At 39.9% G+C, this 26,520-nt stretch overlaps 1 protein-coding gene across 5 annotated transcripts in view; it reads left to right on the top strand.

The window, feature by feature from the left end:
• SON (SON DNA and RNA binding protein) overlaps positions 1-26,520 on the top strand; it is a 32,555-nt gene that overhangs the window by 1,691 nt on the left and 4,344 nt on the right. For 2 of the 5 annotated variants that reach the window (XM_049858527.1, XM_049858528.1), the window contains exons 2-8: positions 1,587-1,753; positions 4,165-10,206; positions 11,655-11,815; positions 13,725-13,871; positions 14,084-14,275; positions 21,255-21,365; positions 22,447-22,563. In XM_049858527.1, coding sequence (XP_049714484.1) covers positions 1,587-1,753; positions 4,165-10,206; positions 11,655-11,815; positions 13,725-13,871; positions 14,084-14,275; positions 21,255-21,365; positions 22,447-22,563 — 6,937 coding nt within the window. Of the gene's footprint in view, positions 1-1,586; positions 1,754-4,164; positions 10,207-11,654; positions 11,816-12,044; positions 13,652-13,724; positions 13,872-14,083; positions 14,276-14,379; positions 15,166-21,254; positions 21,366-22,446; positions 22,564-26,241; positions 26,322-26,520 lie in introns of those variants that run through there. The other 3 variants (XM_049858529.1, XM_049858530.1, XM_049858531.1) reach the window with 3 other exon arrangements.

Genomic DNA, 26,520 nt, shown 5'->3' with positions numbered 1-26,520 from the left:
ATAGCTAGGTTGTTTGATATTTTCATTGTTTTTTAGTAATTTCAGTTTGCATCCTGGTAGCAGTCATAAAAATTGAGAGATAAGGTTCAATCATGATAATTTCCTCATAGATTGAACTTTTTTTAGTGTACTTTTCTGATTTTTCAATCTGGGGTCCTTTAGAAGGGAGAGTTACATAATAAGTGTTTGGGAAAAGTAAAAAGAAGCACTCAAAGTCTAAAAAGAGTATTAGAGAAAGCAATTTATTACTGTCGAAATACAAGATACGTAGCTTCACCATAAGCAACATGTAATGTGTTATCAATTTAAAAATATTTTGGATTATTTGCCATTTCATTAAGGTTTTTTCTCCGTCTGCTCTTAGGTACATCAGTGTGGGTAATGAGGCTGACCTTTAGATATTTAAGATAAGTAACATAAGTATTGTATGTAGTTGGTGGTTAAGAGGATGCTCTGCTTATGAATACCAGCTTCATTTCTAAGTAGCTGTGTGACATCCAGCCAAGTTTCTTGTTCTCTCTGTGCCTCATTTTCCTCCCCAAATGAGAGTAATGGCATGATTATAGAGGTTTGTTAGGATTAAATTAGTTAAAAATGTAGAAGAGTGACACCTAATTAGTAGTTAAGTGTTAGTTTTTACATGATTCGTTGTATTAGAAAACTGAATATTTCCTATTAAGATTTATCTAGTGAGTATTTTCATTTTTTGACCATTGAGACCTTTATCAGGTATTGAGCATAATTGTTGTTTTCAGTTAGGTAGAATTGAGCTGTTGAAATTATATGGTTTTTCGAAAACATTTTTGTTAATTTATACGATAGTAGTAAAAAAAAACAACTGTAAATGATATGTTCTTATATCTGTCAATATTCTCTGGCCCTGTAGATTGAAAATATGTTAGACTACCCACTCATTTTTTCTTGGTATAATAAATTATTGCTTGTTTTGTGAGTTTTTTTTAAATATCATAAAATTTTTTGGTACTGGGATTTTTTTATAACTGGGTTAAAACTTCCTGCATGTATTTTTCTTCTTACGCTTTGTGATATTCTTTTAGCAGTCTAAACCTGATCTGAGGCTACAAGTTATGTTATATTCTTTTTTACCTAATGTGTCTGTGGCTAATTTTTGTGTTCTGGGATATTATTGAGGTAATCGTGATCTATGCACAGGCATAGCTTGATTGTACCCATAGTTTCTACTCTAACGCTAGGTCATATATTTTTCTTTGAATTTGTGATTTGGCTCTTAATAGTTTTTGTACTTGAGGGAAATAACCTGTGTAACCCAAAAGCCTCAATTAAAAATTTTGGGAGTATTTTATTTAAAAAAAAAAAAGGTAAATTTACTTTTGCAGTTCTGAGAACTTTAATAAGTAAATGTGTAAAAATGAAAATGTACCAGGTAAGTAGATAGTGTTAAGGCAGCACTGTTACTGGAAATAGCACCTGAACGAACCATAAAAGGGGTGAATTCTATGAAGAATTTGCTATAAAATTATTTTAATTAGTTGAACTATGAGTGTTGATTTTATTGTATGGTATATTAAAAATGTTAATGAGTTTTGGTAACTTCTCTTATCAAGTGGGAGGAATGAAGGCCAGCTGAATGGTGAAACCAGTACACCTATTGAAGGAAACCAGGCAGGTGATTCAGCTGCTTCTGCCAGGAGCCTACCAAATGAAGAAATAGTGCAAAAGATAGAGGAAGTACTTTCTGGGGTTTTAGATACAGAACTACGATATAAACCAGGTAAGTTAGAGATAATAAGCTATCTCAAAAATTTTGTTTCAAGGTTTTTTTTTTTTTTTTTGAAATCTGAATGTTAATAGTATTATATTTTGACTGCAAGGTATTTAAAATGTCTACTAGCTATAAAACTTCAGTACATTTAAGTTTTTGTTTAATTGATTCGTCGCAGACTTTCTTGTTTAAATATTTCTTTGCAAATGCAGTTGTACTGAAACATGAGCATTGATGCACTTATTGGCTTTGCTGGTGGAATGTGACTTTTATTTAATTCAGTCTTGTAATACCTCAGTGCCAGGATTTTGAATGTAGGTTTTCATAAAACACTCGTATAAATACCTGTTTTGAAAGGTACAGGAGCCTGGATCAAACCAGTAGTGACTTTTAAAATTTACCCTGGAAAGTTTTACTTTAAAGCCCAAGCTTAGAGCTTGTTTTGGAAACCCTGGTGGTGTAGTGGTTAAGTGCTATGGCTGCTAACCAAGAGGATAGCAGTTCGAATCTGGCAGGCGCTCCTTGGAAAGTATGGGGCAGTTCTAGTCTGTTCTGTAGGGTCGCTATGAATTGGCATTGACTCGATGGCAGTGGGTTTGGTTTGGTTTGGTTAGAGCTTGTTTTGTTTTTGCATCCATCCTACTTAAAAGTGCAATGAATTGGGGAGGGAATCATTGTTTGGATTTTTTTTTTTTTTTAGTAAGAAATAAATAATTGATGAAGTGAAGGATTTATGATCAACGACAAAAACAGTATCTTCATTTAGTCTTGGAATTGTGATGTGCTTGGTCTTCTTTTTGACATGGAATATGGTTTAAAAAGCATAGATTTTAGCCATGGTTAGAATCGTCGCTCTCTGGAAGTACATACTAGCTAACTTAACATTTGGTGTCATAAAATAAACAGTATTTGGTAGAAAATGACTACTTTTGCTTTGGCGTGTGTCTTTTCATGTATTGATTTATTTTTTTCTGTAGTCTTAATGGCCTGGATTTCTGATCAGCTTTTTCTGGGATCACTGATTTATATAATTTGATATTGGCATTAGATTAAATCCCATCTGCTTATAAAACGAATTATAAACCACATACTTTAGCGTATGCAAATTGAAATGCTCTTAAATTAGATGTTAAAGGCTGTAAGAATTTTCTCCCCAAAACCACTTTATTTAAAAAAAAAAAAAAAGGAAAAAAAATTGTTAGTAATTTCAGAAGAGTATTGGGGGGAAGTTTTTTTTTTTTTTTTTAAATTGGAACGTAACAGATGGGTGCGATAAGATAAAATTTGAGGATTGTATTGATTACATTTCTCATTCAGATATTTGTATACTGTATGACAATAGTAATATCAGCTTAGAGCTTACATTTGCTGAGTGCTTACTGTGTGCCAGGCTTTGTTCAGTGTCCCTCTGTTTTAACTCAGTCATCTAACTCTGGGAGGCACAGAGAGTCATTTGGCTGAGACTATTTGTCTAATAAGTGGTAGATGCGGGACCTAAAGCATGCAGTCTGTTCCAGTGCCGGTGCCATGTTGCTTCCTATATAAGAAGGGGTTATAAAGTAATTGCAAAAATGGTTTGATTGTTCTCTTTTAAAGTATTGTGTGTGGTCAGATTGACAGTAGCAACTGAAAAGGTTAGATGAGAAGCTTTGAGGGCAGTGAGCTTATGTTAATGGTGGAGGAATAATTTGGAAAAAGGATAGTGAGAATGATTACACAACTTTAAGAATGTAATCAGTGCCACGGAATTGTATGTGTAGAATTTGTTGATTTGGCGTATGTTTTGCTGTGTAAAACTTTTCATCAAAAGATTATTTAATTTAGCTATTACTATAGAAATTCTAAGGAGCATTGGTGGCTTAGTGGTTAAAGCAACTGACTGCTAACTGAAAGGTTGGAGGTTTGAAACCACCGGAGGCGCTGTGGGAGAAAGATGTGGCAGTCTGTTTCTGTAAAAATTTACAGCCTTGGAAACCCTATGGGGTTGCTGTGAGTTGAAATCGGCTTGATGGCAGTGATTGGTTGGCTTGGTAGAGCAGTTCTAACAGTAATATGAAAGAGTCGTTTAAAAGTAATTTTCTGGAATTTGTGAGCTGGAGAAAATTTTAGTAGAATTTGGTAAAACACGTCTTACTTCTAGATAAGTTTTTGGAATAAACTAATATTTTTAATCTCAGCTTTAGTCCTCAAATTAGTCGATTTACAAAAAATAGTTGATATGGCAACTTTGTATCTCATTAGTGCACACAGGAGTGTGAACATATGGTAAATGTGGGTATAAACATATAAATACGTGCCTTGTGAGTATAACGAGGTGTCATACAATGGTGTTTTAACATGGAATGTAAATCTTGGTTTATGTCATTTATCTAAATCTATTTTGGGGGATGTCTGACAATTTTAATTTCTCTTAATTTCAGACTTGAAGGAGGCTTCCAGAAAAAGTAGATGTGTATCTGTACAAACAGATCCTACTGATGAAATTCCTAGCAAAAAGTCAAAGAAGCATAAAAAGCACAAAAATAAAAAAAAGAAAAAGAAGAAAGAAAAGGAGAAAAAATATAAAAGACAGCCAGAAGAACCTGAGTCAAAGCCAAAATCTCATCATGATGGGAACATAGATATAGAATCAGATTCCTTTTTGAAGTTTGATTCTGAGCCTTCAGTGATGGGACTGGAGCATCCTGTAAGAGCACTTGGCTTATCTGAGACCGGTGATTCCCCTGCAGTTGTGCTAGAACCTCCTGTAGTTGCAATGGAGGTATCAGAGCCACACAACTTTGAAACTCTGAAGCCAGCTACAAAGACTGCAGAATTGCAAGTTGAGTCTACATCTGTCATCTCAGAGCAGTCAGAGCATTCTATGGCAGTAATGCTGGAACCATCCACGGCAAAGATTCTGGATTGCTTTCCAGCAGCACCAGTGCCTACCCCAGCACTAGTGCTGAAGTCACCTGAGCCGGTTGTAACAATGTCGATGGAGTATCAGATGACTCCTGTGCTGAAACCTTTGGAGAGCACATCTCCAGAGCCATCAAAGATCGTGTTGGTAGAGCCTCCAGTAGCAAAAATGCTAGAGTCAGCAGAAACCCTCGTGGAATCCTCAGAGACATCTGCTGAGGTGCACCCTGAGCCAAGCACATCGACAACAACGGGCTTTCCAGAGTCATCTGTACCTGACGTACTAAGATTGACAGAGCAGCCTGTAGAAGTACCATTGGAGAGTGCAGATTCATCCATCACAAGACCGCAGGAGTTGCTGGAGCTGCCTAAGGCCACGGCGTTGGAGCTGCCGGAGTCGTCGGTGGCTTCAGTGATGGAGTTGCAGGGGCCACCTGCGACCTCCATGCCGGAGATGCAGGGGCCCTCTGTGACTCCAGCGCTGGAGTTACCTGGGCTTTCTGCTACCCCGGTGCCAGAGTTGCCAGGGCCCCCTTCTACCCCAGTGCCTGAGTTGCCAGGGCCCCCTGCGACTGTAGTGTCTGAGTTGCCGGGGCCCTCTGTGACACCAGTGCCACAGTTGTTGCAGGAATTGCCAGGGCTCCCAGCATCATCTGTGGGGCTGGAGCCACCACAGGAGGTGCCAGAGCCACCTGTGATGGCACAGGAGTTGCCAGGGCTGCCTGTGGTGACAGCGGCAGTAGAGTTGCCAGGGCAGCCTGTGGTGACAGTAGCAATGGAGTTGACCGAACAACCTGTGACGACGACTGAGTTGGAGCAGCCTTTGGGGATGACAACGATGGAACACCCTGGGCAGGCTGAGGTGACAACAGCAACAGGGTTGCTGAGGCAGCCCGAGGCAGCGATGGTGCTGGAGTTGCCAGGACAGCCAGTGGCAACGACAGCGCTGGAGTTGCCGGGGCAGTCTTCGGTGACTGGGGTGCCAGAGCTGCCAGGGCTGCCTTCGGCAACTAGGGCGCTGGAGTTGTCGGGGCAGCCTGTGGCAACTGGGGCACTAGAGTTGTCTGGGCAGCTCATGGCAGCGGGGGCACTGGAGTTCTCGGGGCAGTCTGGGGCAGCTGGAGCACTGGAGCTTTTGGGGCAGCCCCTGGCAACAGGGGTGCTGGAGTTGCCCGGGCAGCCTGGGGCACCAGAGTTGCCTGGGCAGCCTGTGGCAACTGTGGCGCTGGAGATTTCTGTTCAGTCTGTGGTGACAACATCGGAGCTGTCAACGATGACCGTGTCGCAGTCCCTGGAGGTGCCCTCGACGACAGCGTTGGAATCCTATAATACGGTAGCACAGGAGCTGCCTACTACATTAGTGGGGGAAACTTCTGTAACAGTAGGAGTGGACCCCTTGATGGCCCAAGAATCCCATATGTTAGCTTCTAACACCATGGAGACCCATATGTTAGCATCCAACACCATGGACTCCCAGATGTTAGCGTCCAACACCATGGACTCCCAGATGTTAGCGTCCAACACCATGGACTCCCAGATGTTAGCCTCTAGCACCATGGACTCCCAAATGTTAGCAACTAGCTCCATGGACTCCCAGATGTTAGCAACCAGCTCCATGGACTCCCAAATGTTAGCAACCAGCTCTATGGACTCCCAGATGTTAGCAACCAGCTCCATGGACTCCCAGATGTTAGCGACCAGCTCCATGGACTCCCAGATGCTAGCGACCAGCTCCATGGATTCCCAGATGTTAGCGACTAGCTCTATGGACTCCCAGATGTTAGCAACTAGCTCTATGGACTCCCAGATGCTAGCAACCAGCACCATGGACTCCCAGATGTTAGCAACTAGCTCTATGGATTCTCAGATGTTAGCATCTGGTACTATGGACTCTCAAATGTTAGCTTCCGGCACCATGGATGCCCAGATGCTAGCATCTGGTACCATGGATGCCCAGATGTTAGCATCTAGTACCCAAGATTCTGCTATGTTGGATTCAAAATCTCCTGATGCCTATAGGTTAGCTCAGGATCCTTACAGATTAGCCCAAGATCCCTACAGGTTAGGACATGACCCTTATCGGTTAGGTCATGATGCCTATAGGTTAGGACAGGACCCGTATAGATTAGGCCATGATCCCTACAGACTAACTCCTGATCCCTATAGAATGTCACCTAGACCTTATAGGATAGCACCTAGGTCATATAGGATAGCAACTAGGCCATATAGGTTAGCACCTAGACCCCTGATGTTAGCATCTAGACGTTCTATGATGATGTCCTATGCTGCAGAACGTTCCATGATGTCATCTTACGAACGCTCTATGATGTCCTATGAGCGGTCTATGATGTCCCCTATGGCTGAGCGTTCTATGATGTCAGCTTATGAGCGCTCTATGATGTCAGCCTACGAGCGCTCTATGATGTCTCCTATGGCTGAACGCTCAATGATGTCAGCTTATGAGCGCTCTATGATGTCAGCTTATGAGCGCTCCATGATGTCTCCCATGGACCGATCTATGATGTCCATGGGTGCTGACCGGTCTATGATGTCGTCATACTCTGCTGCTGACCGGTCTATGATGTCATCGTACTCTGCAGCTGACCGATCTATGATGTCATCTTACACTGCTGATCGTTCAATGATGTCTATGGCGGCCGATTCTTACACTGATTCTTATACTGATACATACACGGAGGCATATATGGTGCCACCTTTGCCTCCTGAGGAACCCCCTACAATGCCTCCATTGCCACCTGAGGAGCCACCAATGACACCACCACTGCCTCCTGAGGAACCACCAGAGGGCCCTGCATTAACCACTGAGCAGTCAGCATTAACAACTGAAAGTACATGGCCTACTGAGTTGCCAGCATTGCCTCCTGAAGAGTCAGTATCGCTGCCAGAGCCTCCTGTAAGTCAGAGTGAGATTTCAGAACCTTTGGCAGTGCCTGCTAATTATTCAGTGTCAGCATCAGAGCCAGCAGTGTTAGCAGCAGAGGCTATTGTGGGTGTTGCAGAGCCACCGTCAGAGCCAGTGTCTTCAGTTACATCAACACCTGTACAGTCTGCTGAAGTAGCAGAACATGAAATGATTGCAGAGACACCAGTGACTTCTGTGGTGTCAGAAACTCCCATAATGTCAGCAGAACCAACTATGTTCACATCACAGCCTGCTCTTATGCCAGAGATGGCAGAAACCTTTGATTCCTTGAGAGCTTCAGGACATGCTGCTTCAGAAGTATCTATGTCTCCCTTGGAGCCAGCGGTAACTATTCCAGAGTCAGCACAGAGTACTTCAGAGCTGCCAGCCATGGTTGTCTCAGAGTTACCCAGCACGGTTGTCCCAGAGCCACCGGCCATGGCAGTCCCAGAGCCGCCGGCCATGGCAGTCCCAGAGTTGCCGGCCGTGGCTGTCACAGAGTCGTCAGCAGTGGCTGTCCCGGAGCCGCTGGTGGCAGCTGGCCCAGAGCCACTGGCTGTCTCAGAGGTGCTGGTGGTGGCTGTCTCGGAGTCACCTGCTGTGCTTGAGCCAGAGCATCTTCCTGTTCCTGTGCCAGTGGTTTCTGCCCTGGAGCCTACTGTGCCTATTGTGGACCCAGCAGTGTCAGTTCTTCAGCCTGCCATGATTGCTTCAGAACCATCTGTTTCTGTTCAGGAATCCACTCTGACCGTTTCAGAGCCTGCTGTCACTGTCTCGGCGCAGACTCAAGTAATATCAACAGAGCTGGTCTTAGAGTCTACATCAGTGATACTGGAGTCTAGTGTAATGTCCTCAACACACATCATAAAGGGGATGAATTTAATATCTGGTGATTCTAATCTTGCTCCAGAGATTGGCATGCAGGAGATTACCATGTGTTCAGGTGAAGAACCTCCTGCTGAAGGACACCTGAAGAGTGACTGTTATGGAAGTGAACAGGGTGTGAGTATAGACCTTAATGTAAATAGTCATTTAATTACTAAAGAGATGGAACATAATACAGCGTCTGCTGCCAGTACTGGGGGTGTCGGTGAAATTGGCGAAGAGAAAATTTTACCTGTCAATGAGACTGAACAATGCACAGTGTTGGTTACCTGCCCTGGTGTTAGTGAGGCTGAAGTAGGAGGAAGTCTGTCTTCTGCTGATCCTCTTGCTCTTGAACCTGATGCGAAGGGAACTAGTGAGGGTATTGAATTTGCCATAGCATCTGCTCTCAGTTCAGTTAATAAATATGATGTTGAAGTATCTCTAACTACTCAAGATACTGAACATGACATGGTAATTTCCACCAGCCCCAGTGGTGGCAGTGAAGCTGACATAGAGGGACCTTTGCCTGCTAAAGACATTCATTTTGATGTACCATCTAATCATAACCTTGTTGGTGAGGATGCAGAAGGACCATTACCTATGAAGGAGAGTGACCAGGCAGTAGCAGTTGCCCTTAGCCCCAAAGAAAGTAGTGGAGAAGATAAAGAAGTATCTCTCCACAGTGAAGAGATCTTGCCTGATACAGGGTTTTCTGCCAACATTGAGGACATCAACGAAGCAGATTTAGTGAGGCCATTACTTCCTAAGGACATGGAACGTCTTACAAGCCTTAGAGCTGGTATTGAAGGACCTTTACTTCCAAGTGAGGTTGAACGTGATAAATCTGCTGCTAGTCCAGGTGTAATTGGTCTGCCAGAAAGAGCTTCAGAGTCTTCTTCAGAGGAAAAAGATGATTATGAAATCTTTGTAAAAGTTAAGGACACACATGAAAAAAGCAAGAAAAATAAGAACCGTGACAAAGGTGAAAAAGAGAAGAAAAGAGACTCTTCATTAAGATCTCGAAGTAAGCGTTCCAAGTCTTCTGAACACAAATCACGCAAACGTACCAGTGAATCTCGTTCCAGGGCAAGAAAGAGATCATCTAAATCCAAGTCTCATCGCTCCCAAACACGTTCACGGTCACGTTCAAGACGCAGGAGGAGGAGCAGCAGGTCAAGATCAAAGTCTAGAGGAAGGCGATCTGTATCCAAAGAGAAGCGCAAAAGGTCTCCAAAGCACAGATCCAAATCCAGGGAGAGAAAAAGAAAAAGATCAAGCTCTAGGGATAACCGGAAAACTGTTAGAGCTCGAAGTCGCACCCCAAGCCGTCGGAGTCGGAGTCATACTCCGAGTCGTCGAAGAAGGTCTAGATCTGTGGGGAGAAGAAGGAGCTTTAGTGTTTCTCCAAGTCGGCGGAGCCGCACCCCGAGCCGGCGGAGCCGCACCCCGAGCCGGCGGAGCCGCACCCCCAGCCGTCGGAGCCGCACCCCCAGCCGTCGGAGCCGCACCCCCAGCCGTCGGAGCCGCACCCCGAGCCGGCGGAGCCGCACCCCGAGCCGGCGGAGCCGCACCCCGAGCCGGCGGAGCCGCACCCCGAGCCGGCGGAGAAGATCAAGGTCTGTGGTAAGAAGACGGAGCTTTAGCATATCTCCAGTCAGATTAAGGCGATCACGAACACCCTTGAGGAGAAGGTTTAGCAGATCTCCCATCCGTCGTAAACGGTCGAGGTCTTCGGAAAGAGGCAGATCACCTAAACGTTTGACAGATTTGGGTGAGTCATTCTTTTTAAAAATTCAGTGGTATTGTGATGGAAAATGATTGCAACCTGAGTTTATTCCTTTTTGAGCAAATGTAATAGGTTAGATTGTTGGTTTAGGATAAAAATTGGTGTCTTTAAATTTTTTAAATTAGATTAGCTTGTTTTTTTAGAAAATGTAGGGATAAATGCCTAAGCATAGGGGGACAGATACAATGAGAGTTAAGGAGACCTGCTTTGGAGTATATGAGAACCAAAGTGTTTCCATTCTTCAATGCTGTATTTCACTTAAACCCATCTTGCCATCATTAAGAATGGAAAATAGAAGTAAAAGTTCGTTAAGTTAGAAACTAGGATAATAGTATATGCTCGGATTATTATTGTGTATTTCGACATGCGTCTTTGCAAATAAGCCTAAAGTTTCATTGTTTAAGTTATGTTTATCATAATATGCAATATTTAAACCCAGTGCCGTTGAGTCAATTCCGACTCATAGCGACCCTATAGGACAGAGTAGAACTGCCCCATGATATTTAGTACTTTTAAAAGGTTGTGAAGGTAATTCTGATGGGAAGTAAATAGGGAATTGTGCTTGTGGGGGTGGGTAATAATTAGCCAAATAAAGGGAAATTTATTAGATGAATGGTTTTAATCATCTGTTGTGTATTACTTTAAAAATAAACAGCTGTAATTTCTCCTGATTTTAATTAGTGTGCGGAGATGATTAAAACTTGATGGATATTGCATGAGTACCAGAAATAAATGTAGATAATTTATTGTTTTTCCAGTAGTTTAGGCATTTCCAGGTCAGCGTTGTCTAAAAAGAAGGACACAATGAGCAAAGAAAGAGAATGCATTCATTTCAGGAGAAGATTTCTGAGTTATTCTTTTATTCAGAGTACTGTGCAGAGGAACAGTGTGTAATTCTTAGAGGAGACGTGGATAAAATGCCTGTGTATCTCTGTTTACCAAATAGTGAAATGGCCGAAGAGGCAGGATGTGAGGATTGCTATAGTATTGGTATAGGTAAGGCACTGCAGGGTCACGGTAGAGAGAAGTCTTCATCCTGCTTTAATAACAATTCTTAGAAGAGTTGGCATTTGAACAGGGCTCAAAGAGTGATTAAGGTAACTGTCAGAGATTTGGAGAGTAATTTCCTGCAGGAGGGATAGTAAAGATGTGGAGGATAAGGCTTTGGCAGGTGTGTGTCTTGGTGTGTAGCAGAGTGGGCATCACAGCTGTGTGCGTTAGCTGTTTTGTGTATTATTTGAATGGGAGCTCAGTGTGAACTTAGTTCTTTAAATAGGGGGAAACCACTTAAAAGCTTTGAGCCAGAGTGATGTGATGACAGCTATAACTTAGGCAGAAATTTGATGCTTTTAATATTGTTAGCATGTAAAATTTGATGGTATAAAATGTACAGCTTTTGAGGAAAACTGCTTTTTATATTTTTTCTCTCACAGATAAGGCTCAATTACTTGAAATAGCCAAAGCTAATGCAGCTGCCATGTGTGCTAAGGCTGGTGTTCCTCTACCGCCAAACCTAAAACCTGCACCTCCACCTTCAATAGAAGAGAAAGTTGCTAAAAAGTCAGGAGGAGCAACTATAGAAGAACTAACTGAGGTAAGCTAAACAGAATTTGTTTTCATTCTTAAATGGATTATTCCAGTGATGTTGACTCTGGAGCGTGCCAAAACCCGAATTGTGGGCTGAACTGATAATGGCTGGCACCGAGTGGCCAAAACCCGAAATACAGACGTGGCAGCGGCAGAAGCTCTGTTTAGCAGGCCATTATCCGGGATGGCTAAGCTCCGCTAGCTAAAAGTTACTTCCCATTACTTTTGCTTTCCAGTTTTAGAAGCCAAACTGACTGAGGAGTGGGACGGTTCGTTTGAATGGAGGAGGTGTTGAGTGAGCAACACGCAGAAGCTCGCCTACAGTTTCGTTTCCATTCACGACGTGTTCACTGATCGCCACGAGTGTACTGCATATACGCAAAGACACAGACAATCTTCAGAAATGATCTTTTGCCACCGGAGCTTGGAAATTTATGAGAATAGCTGGCCATTGCCTGAAAGGAACTTCTTTCGCATCAACATTTCGGGTTTTGGCTGTTTGGTACCAGCCATTGGCGATAATGGCCGGCCATTATCAGTTCTTCCTGCGGTTCGGGTTTTGGCAGTAACATATGTATTTTAAACACACTTATTTTGTTTTTAAGAATTTGATCTTTTAAATTGAGGCTTTTCTTGGAGGGGAGGGGCTTTGTTGTATTATTGGCTTTTTTTGTTTTGTTTTTTCGGAGAACGCTGAAATATTGCTGCTAGGATCCAGAAATACCACACTGTTTCATATATTGAAACTTATTATTGGCTAGCCTTATGCTAGCCTGCCATTGTCAATAATTTCTGTCCCCCTTGGTTATAAGCCTGATATACTTGTGTTTTTGGCTAAATGAGCTTTTTATCCTATTGTGGTATTTTTCAATTGATAATGGATGTGACAAACTCTACTGCTTGTTTAGAGACAGATCTACCCAAATTTATTCTGACCTTTTTTAAAGCTAGGTAATAGAATCTTTTCCTTCAGTTCTCAGGAAGGAATTGACTTTGCTTCACGTGTCAGATCTCATCAGTTGGACCCGCTCCATCATGCCTTGTTTTCCATTCTTGAGTTCTGCTCCTTGAGAGACTCACTCTACAACGTATTTATGGAGAGTCGTGTTATTATTTAACCCTATCTCAAAGGCTTTTTTTATTTTGCTGTATATTTGGAGATCATATAGTTACCATCTGTTTCCTCATTTCCATTTATTACAATACAGATTACAACTTAAAAAAAAAAAATTAAGGACCTAGTAAAGGCTTCTATTATCAAATCCAAGCTTCTTATTCAGAGTTTGAAACCCTGTGAACACTTTGTGTTCCTCTGTACCATTTTCAGCTAATCCTTAGCCCTCTTCCCTTTGTTTTTCACCTTTTTACCACCACCTGACTAGGATGACTCTTCCTTTACCTACCAAACACTTGTTCCTCACGTGGAAAATCTGGCTCAGAACTCTTCAAGGAAGTATTCCTTGATTATCTAATCTGGCCTGACTCTATTCTCTCTTAAGCTTTTGGTTTTTCAGCACTTATGTACTCATTTTGTATTATATCGGTTTGCACTTGTTATTGTGTTGCTCTGTAAAAAAACGTTATTCAATTATTTCCTGTGTATGTATTTTGTCTCTCGAACTAGATTGTAAGCTCCTTGGGAGCAGGGACCATGTCTTCTACTTTTTTTTTGTATTCCCTGGACAGTGCCCAGTACAGTGCTCTGCACATAGTAGGTGCTCAATAAATGTTGTTGACTGACTGACCAGCCAGAGTGTGTTTAAATCATAGCTAATAAGCTACCTATCTATAATCTATCGTTAATCTCGTTTTACTCTTAAAAGTTGATTTTATGTGGTTTTGATTATTTTTAAGAAATTAACATGTAATTCTGCATAAATGTAAGATTGATTTTCTGTTTGTTTTTGCTTTTTAAGAAATGCAAACAGATCGCACAGAGTAAAGAAGATGACGATGTCATAGTGAATAAGCCTCACGTTTCGGATGAAGAGGAAGAAGAACCTCCTTTTTATCATCATCCCTTTAAACTCAGTGAACCCAAACCCATTTTTTTCAATTTGAATGTGAGTATTAGAGTTTATGGCTTGATGAAACAGATGAATTTATGGAGCTGTTTAAATAAAATCCAGATTCTTAGTTGAAAATTTTCCTTAGTTTAAATACTGTGAGAACGAATGAACAGAATTGTTTCCTTCAGAATATGTTGAAAATCTTGAGAAACCATTTTAATGTATTTGTGATATTGAGTTTTAATTACATACTCTTCATGTTTTAGATCGCTGCAGCAAAGCCCACTCCGCCAAAAAGCCAGGTAACATTAACAAAAGAATTTCCTGTGTCGTCTGGATCTCAACACCGAAAAAAAGAGGCGGATAGTGTTTACGGAGAGTGGGTCCCCGTAGAGAAAAATGGTGAAGAAAACAAAGATGATGATGATAATGTTTTCAGCAGCAATTTGCCCTCTGAGGTAAGTAAAAGGAATATAATTTTTTTTTTTTTCTTTTTTATACCTGAATCTGCCATTTTATTGTTATTTTATATCTGATTTGGATTCTGTTTCACTCTTCTTAGGGCCGGGTTAAACGGCAGGGCCGGGTTAGACGACAGCTGAAACAACCCGCAGCTTCTCATTTGACAGTAACTCGATGCAGTTCACTTTGTGGAACCAAGCCACAAAGTGAAAAGCATCGAATTGCAGAGAAGAGTGTTATCACATCCCTACCCAACATTGGGCCCTCCATGCACTTGTGGGAAGGTAGCCCAAGGTACAACTACTTAGCTTCCCGTTTTGCCTCGAGGCTCTACAGCTCTAGGTTTTGGTGGTAGCAAATGTATTTGGTGGAGGGATTGAGCAGAGCGAGGCAGATCCTCAGGTTCAACACAAGGACTGGATTGGTAAAAGGCCACTGATTTCACATCTTGGGGACATAGCCCATTGCCCTTAAAAAGGGGTCTCTCACTATATCTCTGGGTTGTTGGTCAGATAGTCTTCAGTCATTTTTCCTTCCCTGTACTACCTTGGTCCTTTTGAATTCTTGTGTTTAACCTAATGCTCAGCCTGGGCACTCCATTCCCTTTTCCTTCCCTTCTTTGCTACTATTAAAAGTTGGAGAAGTGGAAGTCACACCTTGACATTTCCATGAGGCTATAGTTGAATCTTGTCAAAATGACGCAGTAACAATGCCAAGTGTCAAAATAACCCCATTAAAATGCCGCCTGATTAAATAATGTGCTGCTAAATATGATGCACATGAAAACAGCAAGACTGTATATATATGTAAATATATATATATCTGTATCTTTGTATGTATCTCTGTATCTGTACCTTTGCTGTATCTTTTAATAAACAGTTTACTTTTATTTAACTTGTTGTGCAAAATCACGCTTGGGGGATCTGGGAGGGCGGAGACTTAATAGGGGGGTGGGAGTTTTAAATGATATCATAGGCTAGTTGTCATCACCTTTTCTCCCTCCTGCCTTTGGTGTCCAAAGCCCATACATTTGTACAAGGACTGGACTAGATATCTGAAACCCTTAAAATGTGGGACTTTCTGCCGGGACTTGCTTTTCTGGCAGTTCTGGGATATGTAGGTCAGAGAGAGCTGTACTCTTCACATTCTGGTCCCCTTCACTGGCCATATCATCCTTCACTAAACGCCTTCAATACTACAAATATACAAACTTGTTTATAAAATCAGAAAGTGAACAGAACCCAAATCAGAAACTTTTTGATAGCAGTATTTTTTCCCCTGAGCTATTCGCAGGCGACATTTTCACTGTGTTTTTTTTGACCCGCGGCATTTTGAAAGGGATCAAGTTCTGTATGATGAAGCTGGACATGATAGCTAGCCAGTGCAACTTACAGTCACAGGTGACGATCTGTGTTCACATGGAGTTCAACAATTGAAGTGGTGCCATCACCAGCGAGGTGGAGCAGTAGCGGGTTTGGACAGTATTTTATGAAACCAGTTGAGTAGCTCAGTTGCTGATCCCCAAATCAGGCTCCCTGCACATTTCAGGAGGGAAGGTTGACATTTGCAACTGACTTCTTATTCTTGTAGTGACTGAATATAAACACGATAAAGAGGGCCGAACAGACTTACTTAGAAATTCCGGTACATACGCTTTCATTCATTAATTTCTTGCATATTAAGCATTTAACAAAGAGTTGGAGAAAACAGCCAGGGAGATTGTACGGGAAAAATTTTCAAGTGGAATGAATATCATGAATAGTATTTCAAATTCCAAGGATTTTCCCGAGAAGATAAGTGACCATAACTGTTTTAACTTTCTTAGTTGAACATGGGGGAAGTGCTTAGTGGATCCTGATAATTAAGCTGCTTTTTGATTGAAAGGGGTGTGTGTGTGTATCTGGAATTCAGTACGCAGTCATTTTCAGTTTTAACACCGTGTGATGTCCTTGCCCTTACTATCATCAAATGTGATTTTCATATTTTAAGTAAAGATTGGGGAGAATTACTTCAAAGAATTCTGGGGGTAAGAACTTGATATAGAGGGTACTCAAATTATTTTATAATAAGTAAAGGAAGCTCTTATTAAAGCAGAGAAAAAAATTGTGTCAGAGGGCTAAACAAAGCAGATACTCTTGTGGGAAGATGCGTACAATTATTTGGCGCCAGGACTCTCCTCTCTTGTATGTTTAGTTACTTAAGAGATGAGTCTCAAAAAATATATATGTGTGTGTGTATATGTATATGTATATATAGGTTAAATCTAATTCTGAATAAAAGAATCCCAAAATTTTAGGAGGAAAAGGGGCAGGATTGTGTTTTGCTTTCAGATCTCTATCCTCTTACCTGGCAACACCCAGAGAAAATGTTCACAGCATAACATGTTTAATTCTGGGTATCACAGAGCAATGTTGGTGGAATACTATTGGTGACGTTTTATAGTACTGACCCTTTTTATTCTCTGTTAGGGGTTGTAATAAAGGCTTTCTAAAGTGAAAGAAAAGTTCTCTTAGATGGTCAGTTTTTTTTTTTTTTTTTTTAACTGAGTAGCCTTTCAATTTTTTTTCCCCTATCTTTTTTATTTGATTATAAGTGGGGTTTGTGGTTCTGTAGTCCTGAGCATAAAACATTTAGTCGAAGAGCATAGATTTGATCTCCATAAGGACTGAATTAGCTGGGTTATAAATCTAAATGTGGACTGCATCCTTAACCTTGCACACGAGTGTGCTTTGACTTAAGTGTGGATGGATCAGCATAAACCCCTGTCTTATGGAAAACAGCTCATCAGACTGTGCGCTGCTCTACTGCCATAGCATCGTCTTCCTACCCAGAAACCAGCCAGCCGCATCCTCAGTAAGGAGTGCCTACAGAACGTTGACCAAATTTGTGTGCATCTGATTTCTAAACAATGAAATAAATATAAATTTATTCCATAAGTTTCCATAAATATTGGAAAACTAGTATTTAAAAAAATGGTCCTAAGGGGCATAAGCTCTTGGTAATAAAATTAGTGATAAGATTAGTAAAGCTTTTCTGGGTACAAGATTTAGCATGGAGTGTCTGTGGTTTACCGTGAGTCATAAATACGTTAGAGGTCCAGAGGTAACTCCGTTAAGGTCTTGGTGATGGTTTATATGATAAGCTCATCTTTATCACAAGCAGTGAGCTTGGTTTGTATTATTGAAGTGTATTTCTACATCTCATTGGGGCTAAAATTCTCTTATATTTAGAAGCTCTATGTTACAGAGTTGAGAAAAGCTAAATTTTGGGGGTGAGATGAAAATCTTAATTGGAAATTAGACAGTTAGGTCCAGGCAGTGCAGGACTCTGAAATATAGAGCCCCGCTATCCATTCCCTCCTCAGATTCTTCTAGGTACTTAACATTGAGTTCGTTTGAACCATTTAATAGTTTGAGTTCTAGTTACAATTCATTTAGCTGAAATGTAGTTTTAAGTTAAATAAGAGCTGCACTAGAGAATTTTATATAACAGATTCATAATTCACTTTTTAAAGCCAATCAAAATATGTAACAACAGGTATGTTCTGTATTCAGTGTGGTTTTTTTTTCTGTGCTGGCATTTGTTCGTTCCATGTGAGCCTCTATATATCTTTATTAATTTTTGCTAAATGTTTTAAAATCATGTTTTATATTCAGGTCAGGTGCTTTTCTTTAGTTCTGTTTTATTAAAAATTTCCTTTTTTTTCCCTTTTGAGATATCTGCAGTAGCTGTGCGGAAAATAACTTTCTTGTTACAGGGGCTATTTCTTATCTCCTGACCACGTCTGAACACTTTTCTTCAGTTCTTTCACTGACCTTCCTAAGACCTTTCACTGACCTTCTAAAAAATACTAATTGAGATATTCTCCTTCAGTAAACAGTTGGGTTAACAAAGTCGGGGAGTAAACTGACTAAGAATAGACTTAATTTTTTCATGAAAAATAAAGGTATAAAAGGTGAACTTGTATAAGTTAGGTCATGAAGGCACAGTACATGGCACCAAGTGCATTATATGTTTCATTACACTGGACACCATTGCGGGTTATTTAAGAAGTAGTAATCTGCTCTGTTGCTGAGATAGAGAAATAATTTGGGCAGGTTTTTATGAGTGTGAGACTTAGACATAACTCAGTGAACTCAGTGTACTCTTTTATGTAGATTTCACCGTTTAGAACAACTCTCAGGGAAAAAGAAAGTTCTTCCCCATTATAATACCTAGAAATATTATCATACAATCATAATTATACTGTATAGTAATTAAGGTATCAAGCTAGTCTAGAGTATATGAGTGGAAACAAGGCTTGTTCCTGACAACTTGATAATGGTATTCCATGGGTTTTAAGATTATCTATTCCTCAGTTTTTAGAAAGGCTTTCAGTGTCCGTTTGGTACCTTTTCCGTGTTTCTGAGTAAAAGCTGGCCAAAGGCACTAAAGCTTTCTATCATACAGTAGTCACAAGCCACATATGACCATTAAAAAAAAGATACAGCTTCCTGAACCTCACTAGCCACATTTAAGTGCTGGATATAGTCACTGCAGAGTTTTATTGGGCAGCACTGCTCTGAAGAGTGGCCGGGGTAGTTCTGAGTGTGTTAATACTGATACAGAAACATGTCATCTAGACAGTGAACATGAAAGCTCTGGGGATTATAGGTGGGTGTTTAGGCATTATTACAGAGCCTGAGTCATCTTGGAAAGCTGGGAACAGACTTTTGATGCAAACTCCTGAACATCTCTTACTCTTAAGAGATAACCTTGATTCATTCTGTTTTGAATATATTTTCTCACATTTAAAAAGACAAATATGAAATTAATAATCAAATTACTATTTGGTAATAAAGTTTTGACATGAATTTGCATGTCACTTGCTTAGCCTGTTAAAGAATTAATAAAGTTGTACTACTTTGCGGAAAAAACTAGTTGTATCTGAAGAGGTTGCTATATAAAAATTCCTTACAGGCTGAAATGTGTGTTTAATCTGAAATGTTACTGAGGTTTTAAGGAGGTATCATTTTGGGAATAAATAGAGAAGCATTTAGATGAGATCGGGCATGTTCAGGGTGGTATGACCATAGACTAGAGAGAAGCATTTAGGTTACTGACTCACTCTCAGTAAGAGTTAAAAAAAAAAAAAAAGTTTTTAGGAGGTATGTACGGAAAGCTATACTCACTACGTTCAAATTACGAAGAATAAAATTAGTTTTGTAGAAAAGTGGGAGTTTTGAGAGCCACCTAAATACATTTTTGTCCAGCTTTATAGTAGGAGATAAGGGATCAGGGCCCAAGGTGGTGGGTGGACACGCTCTTTAGCACTTGATCAGGTTTTCTAGAATAAACACCTATTTATATCCAAGCACACTATCACCACCCAGATTTACAGACTGCTGTGAAACTAAAAATAATTCTGGCAAGGTATATAAAACAGTACTTGAGATACATTCAATGGGCCTTCCAAAATTAATTGATAATCTTCCCTGACAATTTGAGGAAACATCTAAGGTAGGTCAAAGAACATAGGTTTCAGCCCGAAATATCTGGGCTCCCATTTAAAGTCCCAGAAATGGAACAGATCATAGAAGTGAAAGTGAACATACTAAATGTCTTTCAAGCTAACTTTGCGTAGATTAGCTATTTGTTATAGGCTCTAGAGATACTGATTCAATAAGTTGACTGAAGAAATTAAGATTTTTCATTCAAGAAGTCTGTAAAGTCTTAAAATTAAAGAATTAGTTTAACTTTGGCTTCCATTTTGAGAAGGCAGCATATAAGAATATACTTTGTGGAAGAAAAACTTGATTTAGCTATAGGGAATATTGAGTTCAGCGAGGCAGCTGAGAATGACAGAGCAGTGAAGGTTCTGCAGGTAGAGAGGAGGATAGTGAATCCTTAGTCATGAAGTAGGATTATTCATGTAGTCATTCATGTAGGTTTCTCTATATATAGGTCTTTTTTTAAAAAAAAAAAAAAACTTTAAAAAAGGAGACTATAGCTGTTTTAATTATTATACAGATTTCTTTATATTTACATAATTTTTTTTTTTTTTTTACGTAGTACCTACTAATTCTTTATATGTGAGAACAGTAGAACCTCCTTACGCCAGATAAGCATTTTCCAACCAAAACAATTTTTGGGTTATATAACTAGAAAATATTAATGTGTTAAGCGGTGTTAGAAGAAAAACAAAGATCAATAATTGTTACAGTTGAGCTTGTAATTTCAGAACAAAACCCATATCAAATACTGAGTGTTTCCTTCTATGGTTGAGCCTTCCACAAATCTGACAGAGTGGGAATTTGCGCTACATTTTACTTTCAGGAATTTTTCTGGCCATTATGAAACCTTTTAAAAAAATGTAAAATCACCTCTGTTTAGCATAGGGTGTTAAGGGTGTATAAGTGTTGAAAAGATCCAAGATCTTTCAGACATCTCATTTTAAGTGTTTTGATTGATACTACTGTGTACTTAAAGGTATTTTAACTTTGGTCATAAATGTTTGCAGATTGAAAGCAGAGAGTCCTTTGATTTATATAGTCTGCATATATTCTTAGACAAAAATGGGTTTTAAGACCTAACTACTTCTACACACAACTGCAAGGTGAAAACGTCTGATGAGGAAAGGAGAAATCACTTACATTCCTTCTCCAGGTGCTCACAGGGAAACTTTGCTTACTGTAATAGAAAAGTTCTTCATGGAACTTTCTGTATCATTTAGTTTGATACATAGTAGAAAACATGCTGAAATCAGTCAGAGACCTTTGGGTTGGGTTCTGTTGCTGCCCCTGATACGTAGTAACTAACCTAAACAGTTTCATCTATTTCTGAGCTTTCTTTACCTTTTTGACTCATCTGTCTACAGGATTATTACTACATAGACTTTTGTTTTTGACATGTAGCAACCAAAGATACTAGGAGCACTTTTCAGAATTTGGGGGGCCAGGGGTAATTTAAGATAATTATCTGTGTTTTCTTTTGTAGCCTGTGGACATCTCTACAGCAATGAGTGAGCGAGCACTTGCTCAGAAAAGACTGAGTGAGAATGCATTTGACCTTGAAGCCATGAGCATGTTAAACCGAGCTCAGGAGCGGGTATGTAGCAATTTTAGTGTCTGAATGAGAATTTAACTATCCAAATGGTTGAGTTGTGACATAAAGTCTGTGGCATCATGGTGAAATACAGGTCTTTACCTAAAAAGTCCAAGAAAATAAATAATTTATCTTAATTAGCTGTCTTTCTTTAAATGAAGGCAGTTTGTGGTCTGATCATTTAGCACGTGTTTATTGTGTACTGTGTGGCAGAAACTGTTGAGAGAACAAAACAGAAAAAATTCCCTGTCCTTATGGAGCTTACAATCTGGTGTATTAAAAAAACAGCACATATTCACTCATCTAGTGCTCACAAACAGCTCTGTCAGGTGTGGATAGTATTATTAGTTCCCATCTTCCAGCTGAGGAAGCTGAGGTAAAGAGTGGTTAAGTGATACCCAAAGCCACACAGCTAGTACGTGGGGAAACTGGGATTCTAATCCAGCCGATGTGAACTCAGGAGTCTCTGCTTTTAACAGTAGGTGGCTTCTCCACATCTAGAAACAAGTACAGTTTCAGGCCAATAAGAAAAACAGCACCTGACATACCAGGTGATCAGTAAATACAACTTGAATGAATGATACCTGATTCTTTAACCATCATAATACGTGCTGATGACTGAGTAGACAGTTTCCTGCGTTTATCACTCTTTAAGCATACGTTTTGAATTTAATTAATTAAAAACCCAGATTGTCGGCATTTATTGGAATGCATTTGTGTGAGATTGGTGAGAAAGGGGGTAGGAGGTCTTTTTTCATGTTTTGAGTATTTTGCGTACATTTCTCTTGTATTGGTCAGGGACAGTATGAAGAATGAGTATTATAGCTTTGCTTTTTAGTTGTTTAAGAAACATCTTAAATCTTGTTATTAATGGATTTGCTAATGGTCAAACTTCTTTGGAACGTTTACGAAAATACTTAAATTTTAATATGTATAAATCCAGTATATTGTTTTAAAAGTTTAATAGTATTCAACCTTTTTAAGAACTAACTAAAATTCAATTTTTGTTAATTACTTGTTCTTACCAGTGGCATTTTTACCAGATGAGTGATTTTAGTTAATCGAAGCTTCCTGTTTTCTTCAGATTGATGCCTGGGCTCAGCTGAACTCCATTCCTGGCCAGTTCACAGGAAGTACCGGAGTACAGGTTCTGACACAGGAACAGTTGGCCAATACTGGTGCCCAAGCCTGGATTAAAAAGGTATACCATATATACACATACAAAAGTGTTGAAGTACAAAGTTATATTTTTTTTAGGAAATGTTTTATTAGAAATGCATGAAGAGCTGAATGAATCTAACCGAAGTCCATGAGTAAATCTGCTCTGTGTGTATGCTCCAGGATGGACGCAGAAGATGGACCAGACTCTATGAGACAGTGGCAAATGTATAAACACGGCCCAAGAGCCATCCAGTTTATATCCTTAGGCTGTTTTTATTATTGCTGCTGGTGGTTGTTTTTTTTTTTTTAAACTGTATTTTTAATCAGGGCTTTGAACCGGCTCATTCCAGTTCCAGCTCCTGCTGAGGATTTGAACTTCCATCCCAAATATACTGAATCAGAATCTACATTTTAACGAAATCCCCAGGTGATTCTTAGGTATAATAAGTTTTGAGAACCACTGCTCTTACTAGTGGGTCTCAGAATTGGTCCCTAAACAGAAGGGTTAGCATCGCCTGGGAACTTGTTAGAAATGCCAATTCTCAGCGGGGGTTCGAACCAGAACTGGTTCAAAGCCCTGTTTTTAACACCAACAGTGTATCAGGTGCTGTTCAAGACTTTCCAGTTCCTGTTGGGCTACTAATCTAATCAGTGGTTCTCAGTTTCTTCTCATCATGGGACACTTTGTTACAGGTTTATTTTGGGTGGATCACTGCCCCCAAGAGCCTTCCACCACCCTCCTTTCCCATGTCTCTGTTCTGCTGTCCTTCTTACCCCCTTCCTTAGTGCCTGTGCCCCCTTAAAGTCCCTGTTCCTCATCCCTCATGTGAACTCCAGCCCCAGGTCCCTGTGGTTGTCAGCCATTGGTTACAGCAAGTGGTTGGGAGGCCCTAATGTTAGCATTGCATGTGGCGATCTTGCTGTGGGACTGGGAGGATGGCTGGAGTGTGGGGTGGGGATGGAGAATGCTATTCGTGGACCGCCATTTAGGCCCGGGTGGCCTCTGGTGATCCACAGACTCAGTTTGAGACCCACTGATCTCATGAAAAAACAGGACACATGAGACCTAAGCTCAAAGGAGAGGATGGATGCCTCGTGCTGCGGAGACATAGGCGCACCTGGTTTCAGATTCCTGCACTAAGACCTGTGAACTCTACCTACGGCTGCCTCATTGCTGGGGGAGTCCTAGGTGGTTAAGAAGGGCTTTGTGAAGAAGTGCATTGTGGTGAAGGGATGTGGCTTGGTTGGACGGGTGATGGGAAATTTGTTTCAGGGTTACTGGCAGCATAGCAGTGCTGAAACGGGGAGGCTCGTGGTCTAATGGATGGGGGAAGGTTTCTTTATCCCACTGCCCTCCTGGCTGCTTGTGTGATAGGCAAGTTTCCAGTGGAGACAGTCTTTACTACCGCCTCACAGAGTGGTAATCAGTTATGGAAAGGATACCTATAACGAGCTGCCTTGAGTGCCAGTGAATGAACTGTATTTCTGAAAAGTGAAACATTGGTTGCTTCAGATGTTATAATCTCATAACAGTTATTTCAGTTTTGATAGCTTTATCTCTGTGATTCTCCTTTTAACAAAATTAATATAAAAACATCCTATATCCTCACTTTGCCTGCCAGTTTTTATGGAAATAGTTACACTAATGTGTGCATAATGAGTACATGTTCAGATTCATTAAAAACTTGTAGCTTAAATAGTTTACTGGGGATTGGTGTTGGAAGAAGGGATGAGAATCTAACAAAATATTTTTAAGTTTGGGTTCATTTTGGACTAATCCGTGTTAACAGTAATTAAAATGTCAAAGTGCTTTTGAAAAATAGCTTTCATCTTTGTGGGAAGAATTATACTTGTACATCTGTTTCTTTAACAGTTTTAATTCTTAATACTATTTAGTGTTGAAGCTGAACTCAGATGTTAGGAAGTTAGTCTTGAAGATTATAGCAGTGTTCAGCCCTTAGGCACATCATGAAATAGCTAGGTGTTATTGCTAGGTAGAAACTGATGCATGTGTATGTTCCCACTGCAAAAGTTTAGTCTTCATCTGTATACTGAAGTGCTGGTCCTTAATGCTTGTATACTTCTAAATACCGTTATGTCCTTAACATAAATAACTTTTTAAAAAAGTGAATCTCACAGTGATTCAGTTGGCTCCTTACTCTTCTAAAATATGTATCTTCCTTTGTATTTTCAGTATTGTAGGCAGTTCGTAGATACTAAATAAATTTAAAATGTTTAGTCATACGTAGAACCCAAAGATTTTGCCCTTATATTTTATGTAAATATATCCTAGGAACTATTTTTGGTAAATTACCATGAGATAAAGATGTGATCAGACCAAATTTTAAATTATTATAGAAGAAAGCAATCTTCCAGTAAAATGTTTTTTTTGTATAGAATTACTGAAGAATATTTGCAGCTCGTATTTTAAAGAAAGAACATTTTATTTATAAAAATGGGCAGAATATTCAGAAAAGTCATTAGGCAACTGGAAGTCTAACCTGTATCTTTACTGTCAAATATCGCAGCTACCGTCTACTCATTTAATGCTGAGGTGTTTTCAGAAAACTCGTTCAAGTGATCTTTCGGCTTTTCTGGCCTAAGTATAGTCTTAACACCCTCTTTTCTATGTTAAAAACCACACGGAATGCCAGCATTTTCCGTGTCCTTTTTAAATGTGTTGCAGTATATTCTTAGATGAAAAAAAGGGAAAGTTTTAAAGATACTTTCTTCAGTAAAACATCTGAAATGGTTATTGATTTATAAGAACCCTTGTTTTCTGAAATGAGATGATTTGGTCATCACCTGATAAGTATTTGTTGTTGGGGTCTTACTGGATTAATCAGCGTTTTTTTTGAACTGCATTCACACTGGGGTAAAGAAACAGATGCAGATACTAATGGAAAACAAAAACGGAAACCTGGGTTCTTTGGGGGTTTGTATTGTATTCTGCACAGTTGCCCTTTTTTTTAGGAGTGTTTCCTGGAAAAGAGGGGCGGATGAACCTGGAAGTAAGTAAAAATCATTCTAGGTGTGTAGCATCAAGGCAGTTGATACCCAAGCATCAGCTAACTTTTCTCTTTAAACATCTACACTGCATGGCCTGCACCAAGTAAAGGAACTGAACCAGGGGTCTGTTTTTACCTCCACAGCTGCCTCCTTCCATCAGAGCGTCTCGTTGAACTTAATGTCTAGTCATACACCATTGGCATGTTTTCTCCCCAGCATGTAATTAAAAAGCTGGGAAACAACGTGATACAGTTTTACTGCTGTGTAAAATAAAACTTTTTTTACACTGAGTATTCCCTTATCAATACAGGAGATGATAACGTATACTATTTCCAGAGCTACCAAAAGTTTTGGCTCCCTCTGTTGATAAGTTAATGCTAGAGAATTAAACTGGAATTTAAACACAAGGGGAAATACAGCACAATTTGGAGATGAATGTCAAATATTTTTTTAAAAATGGCCATAAAGATCAACAGTTGAATTCAAAACTGTTTGTTATATGTACATGAATGCCCTTTAAAACAAGGCATCAAATCTTGCTTAAGTGAAAAGAACTGATCATGCTAATGTATACAGTTGTGCATCTTATGACATTAAGCGGTTTGCTGCTTTGATGGAAATTATGGTTCAGTGGGTTGGATACAAGAGAGATGACTGTTCACAGAATAACCTGTGAACTTTCACCCCTCTATATGGAAACTTGTTTCAGGGCCAAATCCTTGTAGCTGTCTTCTTGCCCCGGTCAGTGCCAGCCCTACTATTCACAACACTGCTGCTACCGAGGCCTAGGTATGTAAACGTTTAAGGAGTTTTTTAAAAGTCTTTTAACATCAAGCTAGGTTTTAAAAGAATTCAGATTCAGTTTGGTATATTTACAGGGTATTTTCTGTGATTGTCTTATGTTTATTGAATAGATAAATTTGTACCGTATAAGTTTATTTTAAAAGAGTTATCTTTTTGCTTCATAGGAATTTTCTATGTAAAAAAT

The sequence above is a fragment of the Elephas maximus genome, chromosome 18 (genome assembly GCF_024166365.1).
Source record: "Elephas maximus indicus isolate mEleMax1 chromosome 18, mEleMax1 primary haplotype, whole genome shotgun sequence".
Taxonomy (NCBI): domain Eukaryota; kingdom Metazoa; phylum Chordata; class Mammalia; order Proboscidea; family Elephantidae; genus Elephas; species Elephas maximus.
The sequence above is the reverse complement of the archived record's forward strand: the minus strand, read 5'-3'. Positions and strand labels throughout refer to the sequence as shown.